This window comes from Patagioenas fasciata, chromosome 1 (assembly GCF_037038585.1).
Source record: "Patagioenas fasciata isolate bPatFas1 chromosome 1, bPatFas1.hap1, whole genome shotgun sequence".
NCBI lineage: Eukaryota > Metazoa > Chordata > Aves > Columbiformes > Columbidae > Patagioenas > Patagioenas fasciata.
The window spans coordinates 149,924,168-149,945,762 of NC_092520.1; the positions used below are offsets into that span (position 1 = coordinate 149,924,168).

The following is a 21,595-nucleotide window of genomic DNA, read 5'->3' on the forward strand; positions in this document are numbered from 1 at the left end:
CTCATTTGTTCATATGCTTCTCATGTTCATGGAGTTATCGTTGCCCACAATGGTAAAGAATTTTGAAGGCTGTTTGAAAAAGAACAAAGCTAAACATCTAATATATTAAGTAGGTGTAACACAGGACTTGAAGAAACAAGCAATGGGAGCAGCCCCAGCGCCTTTGCAACCTCCTGTGTCCCAGGCCTCCCTGAGGGCCGGGCGGGGGCAGGAGGGGGCGGCTGCGCTCTCCGCCGCCGCCCTGCTTTGGGAAAAGCAGGAGTTGGGGGGCAGCTGCGCTCACCGACACCACATTGATCCCCGAGCCCCGGGAGGGCGAGGCGCATCTTCCCTCCCTTCCCCGAGGGGAACCCGGGGGGACACCCCCAGCCCGGCCGCCATCGGAAACTACAACTCCCGTGAGGCTGCGCGCGCGGCGCGGTGCACGACGGGAGCCACCACCTCCCCGAGGCTGCGGGGGGCGGGGGGGGCGAGCCGCTCATCCAGCGCGGGCGGGCGCGCGTGCGCAGGGCGGGCACGGAAGGGGGCGTGGCCGGCGGCGCTGGCCCATCCCCCCCTCTCCTGTGTGTCGGTTTCGGGCTCTCGTCGCCATTTAGCGCGGAGACGTCCCTGGGGCGGCCGCGGCGGCTCCGGTTCCCTCCTCCCCGCCGCGGCGCTGAGGCGCCACCCGGACTTGGCATTACCTGTGGCAGCGGCGGCGGTGGGCGGCCCCCGGTGAGGCGAGGCTGCGAGCCGCGGGCGGGGGGCAAGAGGAGGGTTTCCGGCTCCGTGCGAGGCGGCGGCAGCGGCGTCCGCTGCTGTTGGAGGGAGCGCGGCCCAGTCGCGCGCGGGCGGTGGCTGCCTGCCGGGAGGTGGAGGCCGCGGCCGCCATGGGCGCCCCTGTGAGGCGGGGCTGAGCCCCGGGGTCCCCTTTCCCTGCCCCCTCGCCGGGGTGAGGGCGCTGGGCCTGCCCAGGCCTCCCCCCGCCCGGTGCGAGTGACTGAGCGCGGCAGTTTCCTCCGCGGCCGGCGTGCGGGGCCTGCCCCTCTCTCCCTGCCTCGCCTCCCGGCACCATCCCCTCCTCTCCTCACAGGGCTCCGGGGGCGCCTGGACCCACTCCGCTTTCTCCCCATCGCCCAGGAATAATTGTAGCGCGCTCTCCTCGCCTTGAAGCAGCCGGGTGAGGTACCGGCTTCTTGCCGGTCGGGGGCCCGCCTCAGGGCGCCTCCCGCCCCGCCCGGGCCCGGCGCTTGGGCTTTTTCTCCCCTCGCTGTTCACATCCCCTCGCCCCGTCTCCGCTCCCGGTGCTCCATGTCGGCCCCGCTGCCCGGCTCCCCGCTGCAGGATGGATGCAGACACTGACCGGGGACCCACCCCGCCGGCCCAACCTCCCCAGCAGCCGCCTCCCAGCTCCGCCGTAAGGAGCCCTTGGGACCCTCCTCTGTTGCAGCTGCAACGGCAGCCGCGGACAGGCGCGCTCCCCGCTCAGTGACCGGCCCCTTCCCTCGCCTCCCCCCCGCCGCCGCCTCGCCCTAGCAGCGCTCCCCCGGGGCATGATGTCGGGGGGCGCCGCAGACAGCGGCACCCCGGCCCCTCGCTTCCTGGCTCCACCGCCGCCGCCGCCTAAGAACGGTTCCAGCTCGGACAGCTCCATCGGGGAAAAGCTGGGAACCGCCGCTTCCGACCACGGAGCCTCCGGGGCCGGTGGAGCAGGCGGCGGAGTAGGGAACGGGGGCCGTAGTGAGGAGTACCGGCGCCGCCGCCACACCATGGACAAGGACAGCCGAGGGGCGGCAGCCACCGAGCACCGCTTCTTCCGCCGTAGCGTGATCTGCGACTCCAACGCTACGGCCTTGGAGCTACCCAGCTTGCAGCCCGCAGCGCCCTCGGCACCTGTCTCGGGAGGCAGTGCTGCTCCGTTGGTCTCTCCTCCCGAGTGTGCCAGCCGGATCTCTTGCATCGCTGTCAGTGCCGCCCAGGCCCCCTCGCTGCTGCAGCAGCCGCCGCCACCTGCCCCACTTCCCCTCGAAGGACAGTCTGCTCAGGAGCCTGCTGCCGCGAAGGATGCTGCCCCACTGCTACCCAAGGAGGAGGAGGATGAGGCAACCGCGCTACCTCCCACCAGTGCCGCTGGAAACGCGTCAGCTGCCAGCCGGGAATTTGAGGAGCGAAGAACACAGCAGGAAGACATCGAAGAGCTTGAGACCAAGGCAGTGGGCTTCTCCCCAGATGGCCGCTTCCTCAAGTTTGACATCGAGATTGGAAGAGGCTCTTTCAAAACTGTGTATAAAGGACTGGATACGGAAACCACTGTGGAAGTTGCCTGGTGTGAGCTGCAGGTAAAATAAATGAAAATTTGAATTACCAAAGCACAGTCACTCTCCCAGGTGCTAGGCTATGTGCTCCATCAACTGGAGGCCTGCTTTATTCAGACAGGGAACTGCAGACCTTACCTGAGGCACTCCTTTGGAAGAAAAGTGCAGCCTTTCCTTTGAGTCAGTTTGCCTTTTAATTTTTTTTAATATACTGTGCTCTGAAGAGTTTTTTAGCTTTATAATCAGAAAATGTAATAAAGTTCTGTTTCTTACAGTGTCTTGCATTTTATGCCTCCAAAAGGTTGCTTGGAGGGTTGTTAAAACACTTGCACACAGCTTCAGGGATGCTGAGGGAAAATGTGTGATTGTCAGCTTCAGCTAGCCTTAATTTTTCCAAAGTTTACTTAGATGTTTTTCTTAAAAAAAAATACTAAAATGTTGATTTCATTGACACTTCACGTGTTTGTAGCAGTGGATTCTTGTAGGAGGTAGCCCTAGAATATAGCCAGAGTCATGTAGCTCATAACATGGTTTAGTTTTGCAAAGCTGTTTTTTTCATTTTAAGTTCTAGAGATCTACATTAGATACAGGCACAAGGAAAGGAAGAAAGTAATTGTTTCCTTTTTCAAGCTTTAAAAAAAAAAAAACCAAAAGTAGAAACAAGCCCTGAAATTTAATCTTTCCAAATGACTGGTGGATTAAACTGGCATAAGACACTACTCTTCTATGAAGTTCCTAGCCTGAGCAAAGCCAGAGTTCTGTAGAAGCCCTGTCTAACAATGACAGGAACACGCTCTGTTCTGTACGAGTCAGAGCTTGTATAACCGGGATGCAGGTTGCTGTGCAACAACCTTAAAAGAAGTGGGAAGAGCCTGGAGTACCAGAAGAGATATCTGGTGTACTCATTTGTTTTCAAAGCTTCAGCATTAAATTAAAAGGATAGTGCTTGTTTTTAAGTGTTGTGTTTCAGTGCAATCCATAGAGGGGTTTATGTAGGATGGCTTTATTATTGTGTGTGTTCCCATCTAATTTAGGGCAGATGAAAGAACATGGGGTCAAAATCCCAGAAATCTTTGTGAGGTTTTAAAGCAGTTAGTCACAGGTGACTGATTGTGGTAACTACACCAAAACTTTTTTCTTCTCAAAAGCAATTTTGTATCTATTCCAGTCAAACTGAGATAATTTATTTAGGAATTTCTCAATTTGTGTTCATATTTGCTTTTGAGTCATTGCTCAAACATTCTACCAGTGTCTTGGTTCATTATGTTATTGCCATTATTCTATGTGTACTGACTGTGGAAGTAAGCTTCCAATTTTCTTTGTGACCCTTAAGCATTTTCTGCTCTTCTGTGCTAGCTATGTACTTGCTGTTGTGGTCTTTTGAGCCTTGATTTTAAAATTGAAGTGAAATTGTCCAGTGTTGGGCTCCACTTAAGCTTTTCATGTGCAGTTTGAACTGAGAGGTTAGTAATCCACCAAAATGATATGACTTGTATTTGAAATTTTTATCTTTACAATTTTGGAGTTCCTTGACTTTAACCCCTGAGATCCATTTTAATCTGCACACTTTACTTACTGATCAGAAACTAATGTCAGTTTGGCATCTGTCATTTTTTGCTAACATTTACTCTGTTGAAGTGTCTTAAACATCATCAGTACCGTGTGGACAAACTGGTTAAAAGGGCACCTTCTTTTGAGTAATTTAAGAAAGAAGCTTATTTATAAAGAACATGTTACTAAGCTTTCAGTTGATTGAAGAATTTAATGAGTAGTATTTAAAATGACATTGTAAAAAGCATGAATGAAAATATTTTGAAGAGGGAAATATTTGATGTTTTGCTTGGAGTTTAACTACACTACACGAGTGCCTTGTGGGTTAAATTATTTTGAAGGCTGTAGTTTTCCTCTCCTAAGGAGACTGCATACAAAATGACAAGTTTGAAATGACAATAGAAATTTTATAGCTGTTAAAAGTATTTGCTAAGGGAGCTGGACTCTACAGCTAGTACAATATTTTAAGATTCTCCTGTTTGTGTCTAGAAATACAAGGAGAAACTTTGTATTTATTGGCATGATGGGTACTTCTTCTTCTTTATCTAGGAAAATACAGTTGTTGTCAGGCTAGTGATATTTGTTATGTGTGATTTGTATCAAAATGCAATCTGAATTCCCAAAGATGGACTGAAACAGAGTTTTTGTTGATTTTCTGGAATGCCACGCTTTGAGGATTGGTGAACCTTCAAAGCATAATTATTTTATCACGGAAATGTGAATTATTTTCTTCATGCTGTATTGCGCTAGCCATAACTAGCTGATGGTTACTTTTATTTGTCTTGAAATAGTGTTCTTTAGCAATAGCAGAGCTTTTCTTCTCTGTATTCATGATAGCAAACATAGGCGTCCTAGGTGTCCCACTTCTAGACTCTCCTAAACAGTGCTACTGTAATGCTGCTGGAATGAGACTGCTTAGCATGATTATGCAGAGTAACTTGTTCCTCTCATGGCTTGTCCAAAGTTGATAAAGGTGTATCACAGTTCTTGATTGCAAGATATATAGCAGAATGGGGTGAGAACAGTTTGTACTTTTGCAAAGGCTTTGGGCATATGTTCTTTTAAGCCTTTTCTAGCATACTTGAAATGCTTTGGTTTCTTTAAAATCTCTGCTGTTTGGAAGGAAGCAAGGTGCCAGCTGCTTTCAGCTCAGTAAAACGGCATTGTTGGAGCACGTTCTGTAGTAGAAATCTTGTGGGTTGAGGACAGCACAGAAGGCTTTGTGATAGTCCCTGGCAGAATGACTTTTTAATGCTGAATAATGCAGCTATACCTAATATTTATGTACGTGCTCTGTAGTGATAAAGTGTAGAATCTGAGAAGATCAATACGCTTTCTTTTAAAGGGAGTCTGGGTGCTGTTTGCCAAATGCAACTTGAGTTTCCAAGTTGCTGCTGATACTCTGGAGAATATTGTGATGCCCCTTACACTTACGTACTGAACTGTGGAGAAAATAGAAGGAGAAAGATCTAAAGTTCTGTGGGTTACCTAATGATGTTCTTAGTATCTTCTGCAAGGGAGGTCCTGGCCAATACTCTAGTTTTTCTTGATCTGTGGAAGATGGGGAGATTTGAAGGAATTGAGTGTTTCAAGGTTACTTATAGATGTGTAACAGAATCCTAACAAAGATGAAACTGATGGACTATCCTAGTTTACTTTGTGGCCTGTCCGTATGAAGCAAATTGTAACTGAAGCTAGCTTGAATATTGGATGCAGATATGTGAAATACCTGCCATGCCTTGAGCTTAGTAGAGCTGTGAGCTCAACAGCAACTGCATAGGACCAGTGCTCAGCTTCAGTTACTGCAAGGAAAGTGTTAGTGTAGTGTTAGCTTTCAAACACTTTTGTTCCCATTGTATATATTCATCTCAACTCTGGTTCTTCTGAGTCAAGTGTGCCTCCTACTGTTGTCATTAGCACATCTCCTAAATTGTGTGAAGCAGTAGTTAAGGTTGCTGCTTTAATGGTCTTTAAGTAGATAGAAGTTGACAAAAGTGGTTATTACCATTGTTTTCTACTGTAATTTAAAATAACTCTTCCTGTACAGTTGTTACTGGTTAGTCTTTTAAATTACATTTCTTAGCAGTGAGTCTCTTGTCACCTCTGTACAGTTTAGGTAAGACTGTGGCTAAAATGTGATGCCTTTTCCTGTTGCATAAAGTTTATCTATGCAAAGTAATACTCCTGTGCCAAAGGTAGCAAGAGTCACATAGTTGACCATAAAAGCAAAATCTTAGGGGTAATGTGTCATCCTCTGAGGCCCTGTTTGAGTTGGTTTTAATGCAAGGCAGTCATTTAATTTTTGGTTTACATAACAATGCAGGGTGGTGCAGTCACTTGCTGGGCTGCAGACTCTTACATCTACAATTGTTGCTCTGGATTCTGTTACGCAAATTAGTAACTTTTCAAATATTCAAGTGTGCTTGATGATATGGAGGGTAAATTGGATTCTCTTTTGAACTGTATATTTGTCAGGCATTTGAAGATGTATCTTATTTCATTTGGACATTGTCTTCTCTTAGAGGAGGCATGATTTAGAAACTTATTAGAAAGATATTTACCGTAATTGAAAATGCATTCCAGTGTGCACTGGAGAGCAACACTGTTTGTCTGGGATGTACTATGTCAATCCTATCCTATGCATTTCTTTGACAGAAAGGGTAGGTTGGTCAGTCAGCAGTTATAGTTCACAAATGCATCTTCTTGCTGATATGTCACTTTGCCGTTCTTACTCTGGCTTCATGTGAGCTGCTGAAGGAGGTTGAGGGCTGTCCCTAGGTGAGATAGAGTTTCTGGGGGTAAGAAATGAGTTTGAGAGCTGGAAGCAGTACAAGGAGAGTATGTTGTACTTGTTACTACTTTGAGGGGAAGCTGAATGTGAGTTTGGTTACCTTTAGTTATAAATCTTCTGAGTAATAAACTTGTGTAGGTTACACATATGCAGTTCTTTTGCAGACTGTTATCTATGGACAAAGTGTAGTGTACGGGTACTCCAACTTACAAATGGATTTTTCTTTACATAGGCAGTAGAAATGAAAAAACAGTTGAGAACAAACATAATGCCATAACCAAATGTGCATCATGAGATCCTGTATTGTGCTCTGGTAAAAATGCAGCTGGTCATCACTTTATTACAGGAAGTAGTGAGGTGCTAAATCATATTTCCGTATGTCAGAATTTTTCTGAGTGTAACAATGTGTAGAAGTTAACTTGAAACTGACAATACAGGAAGTTGCTTGGATATTATGTATATCTTCACTTTTAGTGATACTTCAGGTTTGACTATACCAATCTTTATCTCTTAGACATAAAGCTATATTTAATACTGATTTTTTTAGGTCAGCAGACAACAGTGGAATGTAGTTTATCTATTCTGGAGTATAGACTCTGCTGCAGGCTCACCATGATAAATATCAACTTACTGAAGTCAAAGTATAATTCTTAAAAGCTTCTTTGCTTTTTAGACTGAGCTAGGAATGTTAGAGAAGTTGCACATTCAAGTCTGACTACCAAAAAAGGTCTTGTATCACATAACTGTGGCATCCTGTAGGTTTGTTTTTTTTTTTTTTTTAAAGCTGTTTGCATATTGCTCACTAGGAGGCCTGACTGCAAAGATGCTAGCTCCGATGCATGATCGTATGGCTGCATTAAAGCAAAATGGAAAAGCAGATCAAAACATTTGTGCAGTGAGGGAAAGCTGGAGAGTGTGTATCTGGAATTGTATGTCTGTTAAGTGCTACTGGAAAATTATTACGTTCTACTGGTTTTGGAAGAATAGTGAGCATGCTGAAACAAATATATGTTCTTTGAAAGCTCTAACTGTGGTTTTATTCTGAATATTTAAAAATATATTTTATAAAACTTTTACTGAAAGGGATGGAGCTCGAGTCTAATCCAGTATGGTGACTCCCTTGCCTACCTTGTACTTCACATTAGTGTTTAAAATATCCTGCTAGTCTGAGAATAACTGTATGTGACTATAACTACTGTCACAGTAGCAATGTTCCTCCACTCGATGACTGCATCTGGGTCAGATGCATAATTGTCACAAATATAGGTTAATACAGGTACGTGACAATCTCTATGAACATCATTCTTTCCTTATTAGCTCTACAAATTCCAAAGTATTGAAAACAACAATGTGTAAAACTAAGTGCATAATCTTTTTATAACCCTTTCAGGTTATGCTGTATTTCCAAGTGTCTTCAAGTGTGGATGCATAGGGAGCTTGAAATTTTGTACAGTAAAGTCTAAATTTTTTGTGGGGTTTTTTTCGTGTCATAGAGCAGAACAAGTTACTAGTAGTTACTGGCTTCAGATATCTGATGAGATAACTTCTCCTTTGGCTAAAGAAAAAAAACCCAGCCTTATTCTTGAGTGTTTCTGCTGTAATTGATACAATTGACAGCTTGATAAATGACATGGGAAAGGAGCCAGACTAATTACCTGCAGAAGTTTAAACAGTGGTAGGGCTTCTTCAGACTTTACAAAGGTGACCCTGAAAGAGAGAAGGGAGCTTTTAAGTACATTCTGGAGTTGCAGCTGTTAGGAGACCTCTACTTAGGAAAATAATCTTACCTCAAAGGGATATCACTTTTGGAGGTGGCTGTGGTTTAATTTGTACCTGGCTGGTTGTGAGACAAAAAAAAAAATAATCGGATTAAGTACGTTCAGAAAATGCAGCATTTCTTATGGAAGTAAACAGGTTCTTATTTGCCGGTTCAGGTGGGTTTGAGACCTGCTGAATTAAATCTTTTAAATAAGATTTGTTTTGAGCTGTTGTAGTTTAAAGTAAAAGCGCTTAACTTCATAAGTAAACTTTTGGGGTCTAAGAAATAGTACTAGGACTATAATCTTTCTTTGAAAGGGGAGGAAAAAAACCCCACCTGACAAAACTCCCTGGAGATATCCTGAAGAGTCCTTTGAGAACTGTTGAGCGGAGTGATAAATAAAACAAGCAGTAATAGATCTGTGGTAGTCTCCATGGATGCAGTGCACAGTGCAGTGTAGATTCAGTACCTTTTGGTTAGCAACATCCCTCTGGGCCACATGTCCTTTTTTTTTTTAATTTTGTCATTGTTGGTTTTTTTTGTTTGTTTGTTTGTTTTGGATTTTTTTTGTTTGGTTTTTTTGTGTGTGTGTGTGTGTTTTTTTTTCTTCATACCAGCAGCTCAGCACAGCTCTGTCACCCACATTCTCCATACTGCATGTGGCAAAGTTTGTGCTAAGCAGTGGCAGTCTTGATGCTTCCTGTCATGCATCTCTTCAGAAACTCTCGCTTCCTGTAAAGATTAGCAGCCTTTTTTTTTTTTTTTTTTTTTGAGGTCACTAATTGGTTTTCCCAAATCATGGTTGAGTTGAAATAAAAGTTGAGTATTTTTCTGTTTCAATCTTTAAGTTCACATTTGCAAGCTTGTCTTAGTCTTGAGAGTTATTACTTACGAAAAATGGAAATGCAGGCATTGTGGCTGTGACATATGAGCTATAAGGAAAAGAGCAAATGTCATGGAAGTTTTCAGTGCTTCTGCAGCTAGGCATAACACTTTCTCTTGGCAGAGCATGTGTTTTTTTTAATAGCAAATGGTAGAAAGTTACTGTTTTCAACTCTTAAAACTTGAGATAATGATTCCATGGTTTTAACTTGATCATAATGTGTTCCATCTATGTCTGGAAAAATGCTTTTCTGGTATACTTGAAATGTTTCCTATTCTAAATAGCTGCATTTGTACTGCTGCTTGAAAATTGGTTCCTCAGAGTAGCTGAGGCTTTTGTTGAACATGAGGCATCTGAAAATCTTTTGAAATACGATGTTAAAATTCTCATCCTAACAAATGAGACTCAACTTCTTATACTGGCTTTGTAAGTATTTTTGTGGAAGCTGCTTATGCTCCCCAGTACTTTCTTTTAGCTGACTCTGAGGGTGATTCAGGCTATGTACTGAAAGTCAAGCAGTGTTTAAATGTCTCTGGTCAAGATACTACAGATATCCTTCTTTTTACCTTACTTCCAACTTCCTCGGCAGATTTAGAAATTGTCATACCAGCACTTCTCAATGTGTGGTTTTTGTTGCCCTCATTATTCCCCTTGGAAGAGCCAGAGGAAGTGACAAGGTGACTAGGATTGAGTCTGTGGCTCACTTGAGGTCATCCTTGAGAAAGGAAGCTTTCTCCTTGTTTTATGGCCGCAACCTGCAGAATATTCCTTAACTCCATGCAGCAAAGGATAAACTTTGCATTGATGATCTGTGCCATGTGATGCTGTCCTCTTAACCCAAGAGGAGATACTTGGAACAAGATCATCACAGGTGTTGCCAAGTCATCTTTTTTTTTTCTGTTAAGCCAGAGTGAAAAAAAAAACAAAACAAAACAAAAACCAGCAATCAAAAACAACAACAAACCTCTAGGATGCAGTACAGTGACCAGAAGAATTAGGATTTGGTTCTCAAACATATTCTGAACTTTTTACCGGGTGATGACAGGTGCATTGCAGATACCCAGAGTATTCTGAAGCACTTCCGGATTTGCCTGGGGAATTCCTAGCAGTATGTTACTTTGTGTGGCTCACAAGCAAATTGGCATGCTCTTAGTTTATTTTTCAGCAAAGGAAACTGCAATGTGCTAGAAAATAGACTTGTGTTGGTGTTTTTTTTTGTCTTCCAGAAATTGTTCTAAGTATTAATAACTACATAAAGCAGTAAGCAGTTTTTACAGGAGTAACTCATTCTAAATCACTTGAGGGGGCAAACTTTCCATGCTTGGATTTATCATTTTAGGTATAAACAGGTTTTTTTGGAGACTGCTACCTGCATTCTTAGTTTAGAAATTCTGCAGGAAGTATGTTTATTTTTGATGACCATCTGTCTCGTAACTGAAATATATATGAGCTTTTAAATGATCTGTCAATGACACCGGAACTAATGCTTTAGCCAGGGCTGTGTGTTTTAAAGTAGGGGATACCATTTGTTTTTGTACTCAGTATGCCCAAGAATTTGATTCTACAATCATTTCGTTAATCTGTTGGCACTAGTCTGGGCAGCAGTTCTCTGGAGTATGTGTTCTCAGGACAAAATCACTATGGTGGTTTTCAAGTCTTTTAATTTCATGAGGACTCCTTTTAGCATGTTACCAGTGAGATTAAATCAAGGAGGAAAATTTTGCGAATTTGAGAAGTGCTAATAAGCCGTTATTGATACGAACTATAACTATACACTGAACATTTTTATGCTTTAGGACAGCAGATAGTGTGTAAAATAAGCTTTATTAGACCCTTTATATGAGGGAGAAGCTTTGTTCCTGTTTAGCTATTTTGGATCATCTTTCAGACATTCCTGATTTCGTTATATCAGTAGCTGAAGATAGTGGGTTCTGTTAGTGGATTTGGGACTAGCAACAAAGCAAAAAGCTACAAGTGGAAAAAAAAAAAAATCATTAACTGATTAAGAGTTTATTACCACCTCGTAGAGGAATTTGGGAAGAATAAGAATACTGATCTCTTTGTAATTGGAGTAACTCTGAGTCAACTATATAGGAATGATGAGCTAAACACAGGATGATACCAGCAATAAAGTGCATTTCATCTTGTTTTGGCCAGTTAATACAGTCTCATAATAGTTTAAGAGTATCCAAGTGATGGTGTTACCCAGTTTTCTTTGGACATTTTCTTCTTTTAGAGTAACTTTGTGACTTGTTTCTGCTTTGCTGACTTACTGGCAAGTTTATGACCCCAATCTGAATGTATTTTGACTGCTTCTATCCTGGCAAAGACTAATGACATACAAACAATAACCCACAAGTATTGCTATTAAAAGCTTCAGCAATCCAGGCTTATTATCTTAAGGATCTGCAAATCTGTGTATGCTTATGTAATATACATCTGTTAATGGCAATTTCTGAACCATTAGCAGGTTTTGCTGAAGTGTCACAAAATGTTACCATGCCTGTTTTCAAATCTGCTGCTTTTTAGTGAGGCTTTTATTCCTACTGATATTTTCCAACATAAAACAATTTTTGATTTGTCTCTTTCTTCAGCTGCTTACAGTATACTTTTCATTTAGGAAATGTAAGTTGTGTATCTATATAAAAATGCAAGATGCTAACTTAATGTGCACTGTTTTGCTATAGCTAGCTTGGACTCAGTCTTCGAGTCTTCCCTAAAGAAAAAATACAATAAGTGAGACTAAACTTGGAGAGTTGTTGAGAAGCAGTCCATTCAGACAAGTATCCCACAGTTAGAAATACTGTCTGAAAGGTGATTGTTTCTTTCTTCTTTTTTTATATTGCCCTTTCTGGATGTAGACAAGTAGATATTATCAGTATGTGGACTGGCATTTGGGGCCATGGTTTTTATTTGCATTTATCGTGATTTGGGACTTAGTGAGTTGTTAGGTTTTCCAGGAACAGTGTACTAAAAATGGTGAAACTGCAGAAATGTCTGATACAAAAATAAGATTTTCAGTTCGGTTTTAGGATATTTTTTCTGTGGTTTTTCTCTGCTTCCTTTGTATGCAGCTTGAGCTTTTTTTCTGCAGGCAACTGCTCAAAAGCTAAATGCATTTCAGGTTGTCTGTACCTGGGTGGGGGAGGGTGGTGGAAATTACACACTTAAATTTGAATATTTTTTGCCTCTTGATGGCAACTGTGAGCCAGTTCAGGTGATGGTATGATACCTTTTGCTGATCTCATTACACAAGCCTGAACATATCTGAGACATTCAGTATTGACCCTCAGGAACAGAAAAAAAACCAACAAAGAAAACCCAGAACAATGCAAAAAACCCAAGCAAACAAAAAAGCCCACAAAAACCACACACACACACACACACACACAAAAACCCCAAATAAACAAAGAAAACAAACCCAAACCAAAACAAAAACCCGAACAACAGAACCCAATAGTGGGTTGCTGCTGAAGACTTAAATGCTGTAGTACATTACTAGATTGTGTATGGTCTATACCTGAAGATCTGCCATTTAAAAACTCTTTTTAATACTTAGGTTTCGTCTAGGAAAACATGCGTTTCCTATGAGTTCCTTTTGACTTTGTAGACTACCTGCTTGAATGTTCGGAGCTTTTTGGTGGTTGTGGCAAAAAAAATGAAAAGAGAATTCTGAGGAGGAAAAACAAGGAATTTTGGCCTCTCAAGTTGTAGTCATCTTGCATTTGCAGAAAGTGACAAGATCCCAGGCAATTCTAGTTTGAGTTCCATTTTTTGCTTGAAGTAAGTTTTATATACAGAACAAGTAAGTAGTTAACATCCTGTCGTTTAGGGACTGCGTTTTTTTCTGTCTCTGTAGGAGAACAAATATTTCCAGTTGCTTTAGATCGTGATGCAACCTTTTGAAAATGGTCCTATAGTCTGTAACTTGTCCCTTCTATCTGGGTGTTGGTGATGGAAACAATTTTGTCCAAATAAGTTTCTTGATTTATTCAGGTAGCATGCATATAAAGCAAAACTTGGAACAGTCAGGTTAGACTAATATAGCTTAATATAGTGTTCACTTTTTTGTCTTTCTTGACAGACTGGTCATTTTTCTTATAGTTGGTGTCCCTAGAGTTTCCAAGGTGTTTTGCATAGGTGCATCAAGTGGGATATAGAGGGTAGTAATACCGCACAAATTACGGCACATCAATGCAACCGAATATGACTAAATGTATATACGAGCACTTAATTCAAATAGGAAAAATAGCCAGTTATGTTGTCTGTATCTTGGAACTGGGGTTCAAAATTCTTTTTTTTTCCTCCCATCCAATATGAAATCTTGCATCTCAAATTTGGTGAATCCCAGAAAACTAAGCAGAATTGAAGTTTGATTTGTCATGGTGGAGACTCTTAGATCTGTCAGTAATCTGTGGAATTAAGTGGTTTATTCTAAAGAACCTTAAAAGTTGAAAAGGCATTTACAAGATAAAGGTGAGGAATAGCAAAAAAAAGTTTTGTTTCTTAGGATGTGCATGACATGAATTTTAAGGTTTTGGGACAAGGCAAATTTAAACAATGAATTGATTCTGAAAATTTCCATTACTATGAGTGTCTAGTTCATTAAGTATCATTAGTATTTGTATTATATTGTTTTTTGCCAAATACCTCTCTGTATTCTTAGTTTAGTAATATCTTATTGAATAATTTACTTCCTGTTGGCATACTTCAGTTTCTCAGTTTTTTACAGACATGGATTAAATGCATGTGTAGTTTACATCAACAAGTCACTTTATGCATGTATTCATGTATTTGAAATTTATAAGGGCAGCAGCCAGTCATTATGAGCGTTTTGTTGCTACTTGTTGTGGGGTTTTTAGTATTTTGTGAAAGATATTAAATCTACACTTTTAGTCTCAAAGGTAAAACCTTGTGACTGTAATTTAGGTGTTTGAGTTTTTTTGGAACTGGAGAGACAGTGTTAGGTTTACAGATTGGACTCAATGATTTTAAAGATCTCTTCCAACCTAGATGTGTCTATGATTCTATCCTAAAACAGCATCCGTGGCCTGGGTAGTGGGACATGATTACCTATTCTAGAAAGCTTTCTGAATCTGTTTTCTAAGATATACTTTGAAATCTGAATATTCCTTGGCATCTGAGAGAAAGCATCCTTAAACTCTAAACCATCTGAGTGATAGGGTTTGAATTTGAGCTTGCTGATAAAATGATTCGGAACAATCTGCAGGAACGCAGGTAGTCCTTTTTCACATAAGAAAACACTAGTGCAAACAGTAATTTTCTCAAATGGTGAAGCAAATAAATGGTTCAGTTTTGTGAAGAAAGCTTAAGTAGCTTTGCGTTAGGTCATGCTAACCAAAGGAAGTATGCCAGGATCAGCTGTGCTAAAGCAGCTAGCTGTACTTTCAAAATCAGTAAAATAATTCCCCAAATTCTTTTTGTGGTAGCCTCTGTTACTTACCATTATTGCAAATTACTGGTTGGTGTTCCAAATTGCTTAACTGAGGGTTTGCTTCACTACAGTTTTTTAGTGGTTTGACCTCTGTCAGAAAACAGTTGTGGCTTCTAATGTGGCAGCTTATAAGATAATACTGAATTTCTAAAGCATGCTGCTTGTGTGATTTTTACTGTTGTAACACATACAAGAGTATATGTTTCTCAGTTTCTGATCTTGATAACTTTTTGTGACAAGCCACTTGGTTTGGGTAGGCTTGTAAAATTTGATGGAATGCACCTACTCTATCTAGAATCACTGATAAATACCAGATAATGACTCAACTGATATGCATGTTAACTGGGTTGGTGTGGATGAGTGCAGATAAAAGGCAGCAGGCTGGAAGCGTGATGTTGTTTTAAGTACATTTTGTCACTTAAGAGGAGTATGAAATCTGAGGAAGTTGGCATTGGAATTAGAATGGAAAGAATTACTTGGTTGATGATGTAGAAAAATATTTTCCACTTTCCCTTTGACTTCTGTCCTTATCTTCTCTGGCAATAATATGCAGGGAAATGGTATCTTTTGTTTTTCTTGTTCCTGTGTGGGAATGGTAATTGTTCTTGCTTCTTACCTGTTCAGGAAGTATTCTCATTCCTCCCTCTCCAACAAAACACTGTATCAGTCATGGCCAATGTTGCTTTTTTGCTTTATTTTCTAACTTTGGCCTTCCTGAATCCTCCTGTGTTCCCTGTATAAGCCATCAGGCAAAATGAGGATTTTTTATTTTTTTTTTTCTCACCCCCTGCCCTCTGGAATGAAGCAGATTTTGTACCTCTGTCTGTCTTTGGTTGCTCTATGTAAAATAATAAAGAGTATGGTTAAAACCTGCATCTAAATTTTGACTCCTGGAGCTGCCTTCTTCCAAACTTAGATTTTTCAGCTGGTAGATCAATCTTATCCATGGAAATGTGCTTACAGTTCTCTTGGGAATTTGCCTTCCCCCTCCCCCCTTCTCAAGCCAAATCTCTTTCCAGTCAGGCGAAAAAAAAAAATCCATGGCCTAGATGGAGCTTCAGCTGAATAGAGTGTCTCATTTCAGATATACCTTCTGCTGCTTCTCAAATGACCAAAACATAAGTGACAGCTGAGTTGTCTGTTTGTGTCATGGGTCAAGGGCAGTCCAACTCAGCAGTTTCCCTTTCCTCTTCCCTGAGTTTTGTTTGGAAGGAGTAGTGATTTGCTGTTACATGTAGTCATCCTCTTGTCATGAAGACCAGATGGAAATATGTCAGTTGTTTCATATATAAATACTCAGTCCAACAGCTGTGAGTTTTATCAGGAGTCACTGGGATAACAAGTTGGTGACCAGATTGTTAGTTTAGAGGGCTGTAAGCATTACTCTGACTTGAAATATAGCTGTAATGTGAAACTATTAGAAACAGTTTTAGACTCATTGAAAGAAGAAGAAAAAATGAAGTTGAACCACTTAAATGCAAATTCCTTTTTAAGCTGGAGTTATAATTCTTCTTCTGGAGTATTACAGAAGTCCTTTTAATATAATGTTTCAGCCACTCATGCTGGATTTTACTATTGCTAAAGTAACTAAAAGCATTGCTCTAAAATCTTTTCCATTGCGTCCTTTCCTTTTGTAGTTTCATTAAGAAAGAACATTTCTCCAGACTATTACTCAGTGGTCTTTTGGCCATTTGATAATCCTCAGTCTGTGTTTGAATATGGATTTCTAGCAAAAAAAGCTGAGATACCTGATGTGATCCTAGCTAACAATGAATCAAGTGTAATAAGATCCATAATAAATCTACTTGACACTGATAATTAAGGGAGTTAACTTGACTTTGCAGGTTGCAGAGGGTTTTTACTGCCATCTATGTGCAAATGAGCCTTGATTTATTCCAATAATATTGAGAAAGGGGGAGTGGAAGTCTGCCCATGACCATTGGCTATTTGGTTGCAAAAGGCAATGTGTTGCATGGGCTGCTGGGCATAATGTGAAACCAAGTGCCATAAAAAAACCTGAGTGCTAAGTACATGACTGAGGAAAAAAAAAACAAACAAACAAACAAACAACAAAAAAAAAAAACCAAACCAACCCAAACCAAACAACTCACTTTAATGGGAGAATTGGTATGGTCATTAACTTAAGCTGCTCTGCAGAAAACTAGTGTAAAGCAAGGTTGTAATTCTTTAGTAGTAAACACTGCAGTGTATAGGCCTGAAACTGAATTACAGCTAAAACAGAAAGTTTCGATAACTACAGACTTGTGCTAACAGAAAAACCCAATCAATCAATCAATAAAAAAAAAAAAGTAAAAATCAAAAGACCCAAATGAAAAAAACCCAGGGAAATGGACTGTGTTTTAGTTGAACTGCCTGTTTCTTGAACCTTGAGAGCAGTTGTTCTTCCTGCTTTAAAAAGCTTTCTATTTCAAAGGGGTACTTAAATATATTTTTCATGTTTATAGTTAACACATTTATACGATGGAACAATAAATACAACTGACCATGCTGTTAGGTCCTACTCTCTTTGTGCCTCAGCAAACTCAAAAAAACCAAACCAAAAGTACCCTCCAAAACCCTAAACCATTGTCTGGTCGAGTTGCCTTGTCTGAATAGATCTCACTTTTGCTTCCAGGTATGTTGTGTTTCAGAAATGGCTTTCTTCTGGATTGTAGAATTCACTAATGCAGTACATGTGCAATAGAAGCCCTTGCAGCTGGTATGAAAGAGGTGATTTGCAGCTTCAGAGGTCTGGAGTTCGGCGGGAGTTAGGGAGGCTGAAGCTGTTGTGGAGTCCTTTAATATGGATTTTGTGTCCTTTGAATCACATGTGTCCTTCAGTGAAAACTATTGTGTTTGAATCCGTGTGGTTGGTCTAGATGATGAGAACTGAGAGCGTGCTTTTTATTGACGTATTAATAGCGCTTATGAATAGATACGTTAACATTAAAAGTCTGCATCTTCCTTACTTCAGAATCATGGTGGACTTGAATTCTCCCTGTTTTGACTCTCTATAAAAGAGGTTGCCTGGAATAGGTCATTCTGAAAAATGTTGATTTTTTTTGTTTGTTTGTTTTGTTTTGTTTTTTTTGCCATATATTGGCATGTGATACCTTGCTTTGGTGTCAAAGCACTAGGAAGTCTTCCATCTGGAACCTCATCTGAATGGCCTCTTTATAGTTTAGTGTCAGGTTTACAGTTTGAGAGTCTGAGAATCATCAATGTGTGCCTTTGGAAACAGCAAGTATAGCTGTTTGCCTGATTGTCTTTTTTGGGTTTTTAACAGTCTCTTAGACCTGGTGGGGTAACAAAATATCTTGAGCCTTGAATGACGACTTCTGTCAAGTAGAGATCAAGGGTTGTGGTGCTATGCACTTTATCACATCTTGGGACATGTTCATCAAAGATAAGAGGGGTCAACTGTCTTATTTGGGAAAGTGAGCTGAATTGATTTACATTTTTATCAGTTTAGTTTCACTTTTTTGTCAGTATTTGTGGCTATTGCATTGTTTGGTTTTTAGTTCTTCTTAAGTGGTGGAAGTGCAGAGGGAGGGTATTTGCATCTAGCCACGTGCCCGCATAATCCCAGAGTATCTAATAGGACTGGTGATGGTATAACTTGGAGACTGCAAATAATATAATATGATTTTGTGTGTGTGGTGGTTTTATCATCTCTTTTTTTCTCCCTCCCCCTTGTTCCTCTTGAAGTACTTGCCGTGATTTTTGTTTTCTCTGGTGTTCCTACATGATTCCTGCTGTAGCATCTATGGACAAAAAGTTTGATTGGGTGAGGATTCTTGGTTTCATCTGTCTTGTTATCCTGGCTTCTAACTCAGTGTCTGACTAGCACACAATTATGATATTGTGTAAGCTCACTGTGGGGACCGAACTGGTTATTCCGTGACAAATATGCCACTTTCCCTGAAAGAAGTGGTGCAGAGGAAACTTGAGAGATGATGACTTACCAGTAGATTTGAGTGGCACTGCAGTTACTTTCCATCCTTGTTACTGATGTGAAGCATTATTAGTTTATTGTGCCTTACAGATTGTGGATTTCAAGTACAGTTGGGCTATCTTGCTGTTTCATCTTTTCCTAAGAAGTGAATTTACCCGCTGGATTTCTTGCAGCTCTAATTTGGATATTGCAGCTGTGGACCTTTGGATAGAAAACGTGTTCTGCAGTTGGTAAACAGTAGTTCAAATTATGAGCTTCATGTTTTATGTTTGGAGTTTTGTGCTTTAGAAAATACAACCTATAGAGCATTGTTTTCTGATTTTATTCAGAAAAGGATCTGCAAATAGAGCAATAGCTGCTGTTAGCTCTTTTCAGTATGCTCTTGTACTGACTAACTAAATCCAAGTATAGTAGCAGTGAGATGAAGTTGCAAAAGAGAACTAATTTTGGGGTGTGCTTTGAGTGAAGTGGCATGAAGAGCCATCTTTCTTGCTTTTGCAGCTCCTTGGGGCATTGCTGGCAAAAATCCTACCACAACAATTTAGTATTTGAATATTCAGCGCAAGACTTGGTAAAAATGCCTAAAATGATGGTTAAAAGGATTATTAACCTGTATATACCTGCATTTCTTTGTGTTACCACCAATCAGTTGGTATAATATGCCATTTGATTCCTATTTTGCTTCTTCTGACAACATGAAAATTCACATATTTGTCTTTCATGTTCATGATGAGTTGAATTCCTTCAGTAGAACTGCTGACCTTAATCTGAGGGACAACATGTATCTCTTTCCAGATGAGCTCTAGCCTTGTCAGTCACTGAAAGTACTCTTGCAATAAACTTTGTCTAACATGGACTGTAGTGAAATGAAAAGAGTCTGTCTGAGAGCCCAGAACTGAGAAATCCGTTGTGTGTATTGTTGTAGTACTCTGAATTAGTGCAGTGCGTATGATGCATGTGTTTCATATGAATGTCAATCAGGTGTTTTCTTCCTCGTGACAGTGTGAATGTGGTTCGCTCAGTGTTCAGAAGCTGCTTACTGAACCCAGTTACTGCAGTTTTTGGACTGCACAGTCAATCAAGCAGATTGAGAAGTCAGCTCTATAGCATAAGTATATAACTTTCCTGGACTCTGGGTTTGCCATGGTCTGTAATTTTACAAGCTCTCTTTGGAAGATATGTGTTGGTAATGCTCTATATTTACATAGTGGTCATCTGCTTCTGAATTCTTCAGCAGGACACATGGAACTAATACATTAGGTACCACCACTTAAATTTCATTCCTGTCTTAAGATCCTGCTTTCATTTGCCTGACTGATGTCCACCTTAACCACCTGGCCTGCAAGTTGTCAAGCCAGGTATCTGTCTTGAGCTTGATTGTTTAAGAAACTTCAGCAAAGGTGGTAGAGGTGCCTCAGAAAAGAATTAGCTTTGTTGCATCCATTGGTGCCTTAAGCTTTTGTACCTCAGAGCTGTGAAGCAGAGACCTAAAAGCAGTGTTGAGACAGAGGGTTTGTCAAGTAAATAGTGTTCAGATAATAAAGCTTTTAAATAAGTGTCATTTTTACTTGGAAACTATCTTTTTTAAACTCTAAAGACTTGATCAGTTCTACCCTGCCAGTAGCCTGTGTTAGTATTCATATGATGCCATAAGAGGCAATTTGTTGGACTTGCAATGCATGTTGGCTTTATGTTTTACAAACGTATAATTACTTTTTGTATAGCATGTGCAAGTCAAACTCTCAGGATGGGAAGTGCAAGATAGAAAGCTGTACAATGCAATTCTGTTCCCTTGTTTGTGTTGCAACTGTTTAAGCTAGTCAGGTTTAATATCCTTGGAAATGGCTTGCTTGATCAGAACATAAGGTACCCTGGAGGACTGGGAATTGAAACTTTTAAGTAGAAAATCTCTTGTGGAACAACAGCCTCTATTTTTGCAGAAGCAGCAGACTGTAGCTATTAACCTCAGTGTTCAAATGATGGAGAATTAGCTTTGGTACTGATATGTTGTAGTTAGTCTGATGCAAACTTATGTAAAAATATGCTGCTTAAGTGACTTTAGTTATAGTAAATTTGGATCTTATAAAGAGAATTTTAAAAAGCATTTTAAAAGCAAATGCCTTTGTCAAAAACCTGTCTCCTTTCCTACAAGCCTTGAAGGAAAAATGATATGGATAGAATGGAATATATATATATTTACTGGATTTGGCAATTATATTTATTTTCTGCCTAATGTATTTTAAAATACAGAAGTTTAAGTTTACAATTTGGCCTCTTAAATACCTTTTGGATTTTTCACATAAAGCTGAACTTTTGATGTTCAGGGTTCAAGTGACAAAGAGCTGCCAGCAACCACTGTTGTTATACAGACTGCAGAGTTAGAGAAATGTCTGGTGGTGGGATGTGTGTTGTTTGTTGTTGTTTTTAAGATAGTAGTCATGATTGTGCAGGGGGAGGGGAAAAATAAAAGTCCAAAGAAATGTATGTAAATGGAACAAGTGCAAAAATCTAAACAGTGTAAACATAACTGTGATCAGAGTAGTACTTGACTGTTTTTAGTTCTAGTGGTTAGTATCTAGTACATTGTATGGGAATTCCTTTTTAATTAGCTCAGAGCCAGGTCTGTGCTATGTCTAATGTTGTTTGCCCCTCCTGGAAAGTGGAAACTTGAAAGTACTTTGGAAAGAAGGGCTGACAGGAGCTTGTAATAGGAAAAGGCAGTTATCCCTTGGATTACCTAGAAATTGTTCCCTCCAGTTTTTTAAAAAGAAATTAGGGGTACTAGTAGCTGTAGTCTCTTCTGTGGTCCTAAGATTTTACCATGTTCTTATGATATCATCCCATTCCACTGTCTGTCTTTGGAGAGCATGAATTTTGGAGCAAAGCATCCCATTTCTACAAAGCTGA

General features: G+C 40.6%; 1 protein-coding gene across 12 annotated transcripts in view; it reads left to right on the forward strand.

Moving 5' to 3' along the window:
* The first annotated feature begins 1,447 nt into the window (after positions 1-1,447).
* WNK1 (WNK lysine deficient protein kinase 1) overlaps positions 1,448-21,595 on the forward strand; it is a 106,236-nt gene continuing 86,088 nt past the window's right edge. For all 12 annotated transcript variants that reach the window (XM_071817457.1, XM_071817462.1, XM_071817460.1 and 9 more), the window contains exon 1: positions 1,448-2,318. In XM_071817457.1, the coding sequence (XP_071673558.1) occupies positions 1,533-2,318 (786 nt within the window). In that variant the 5' untranslated portion in view covers positions 1,448-1,532. The remainder of the gene's footprint in view (positions 2,319-21,595) is intronic.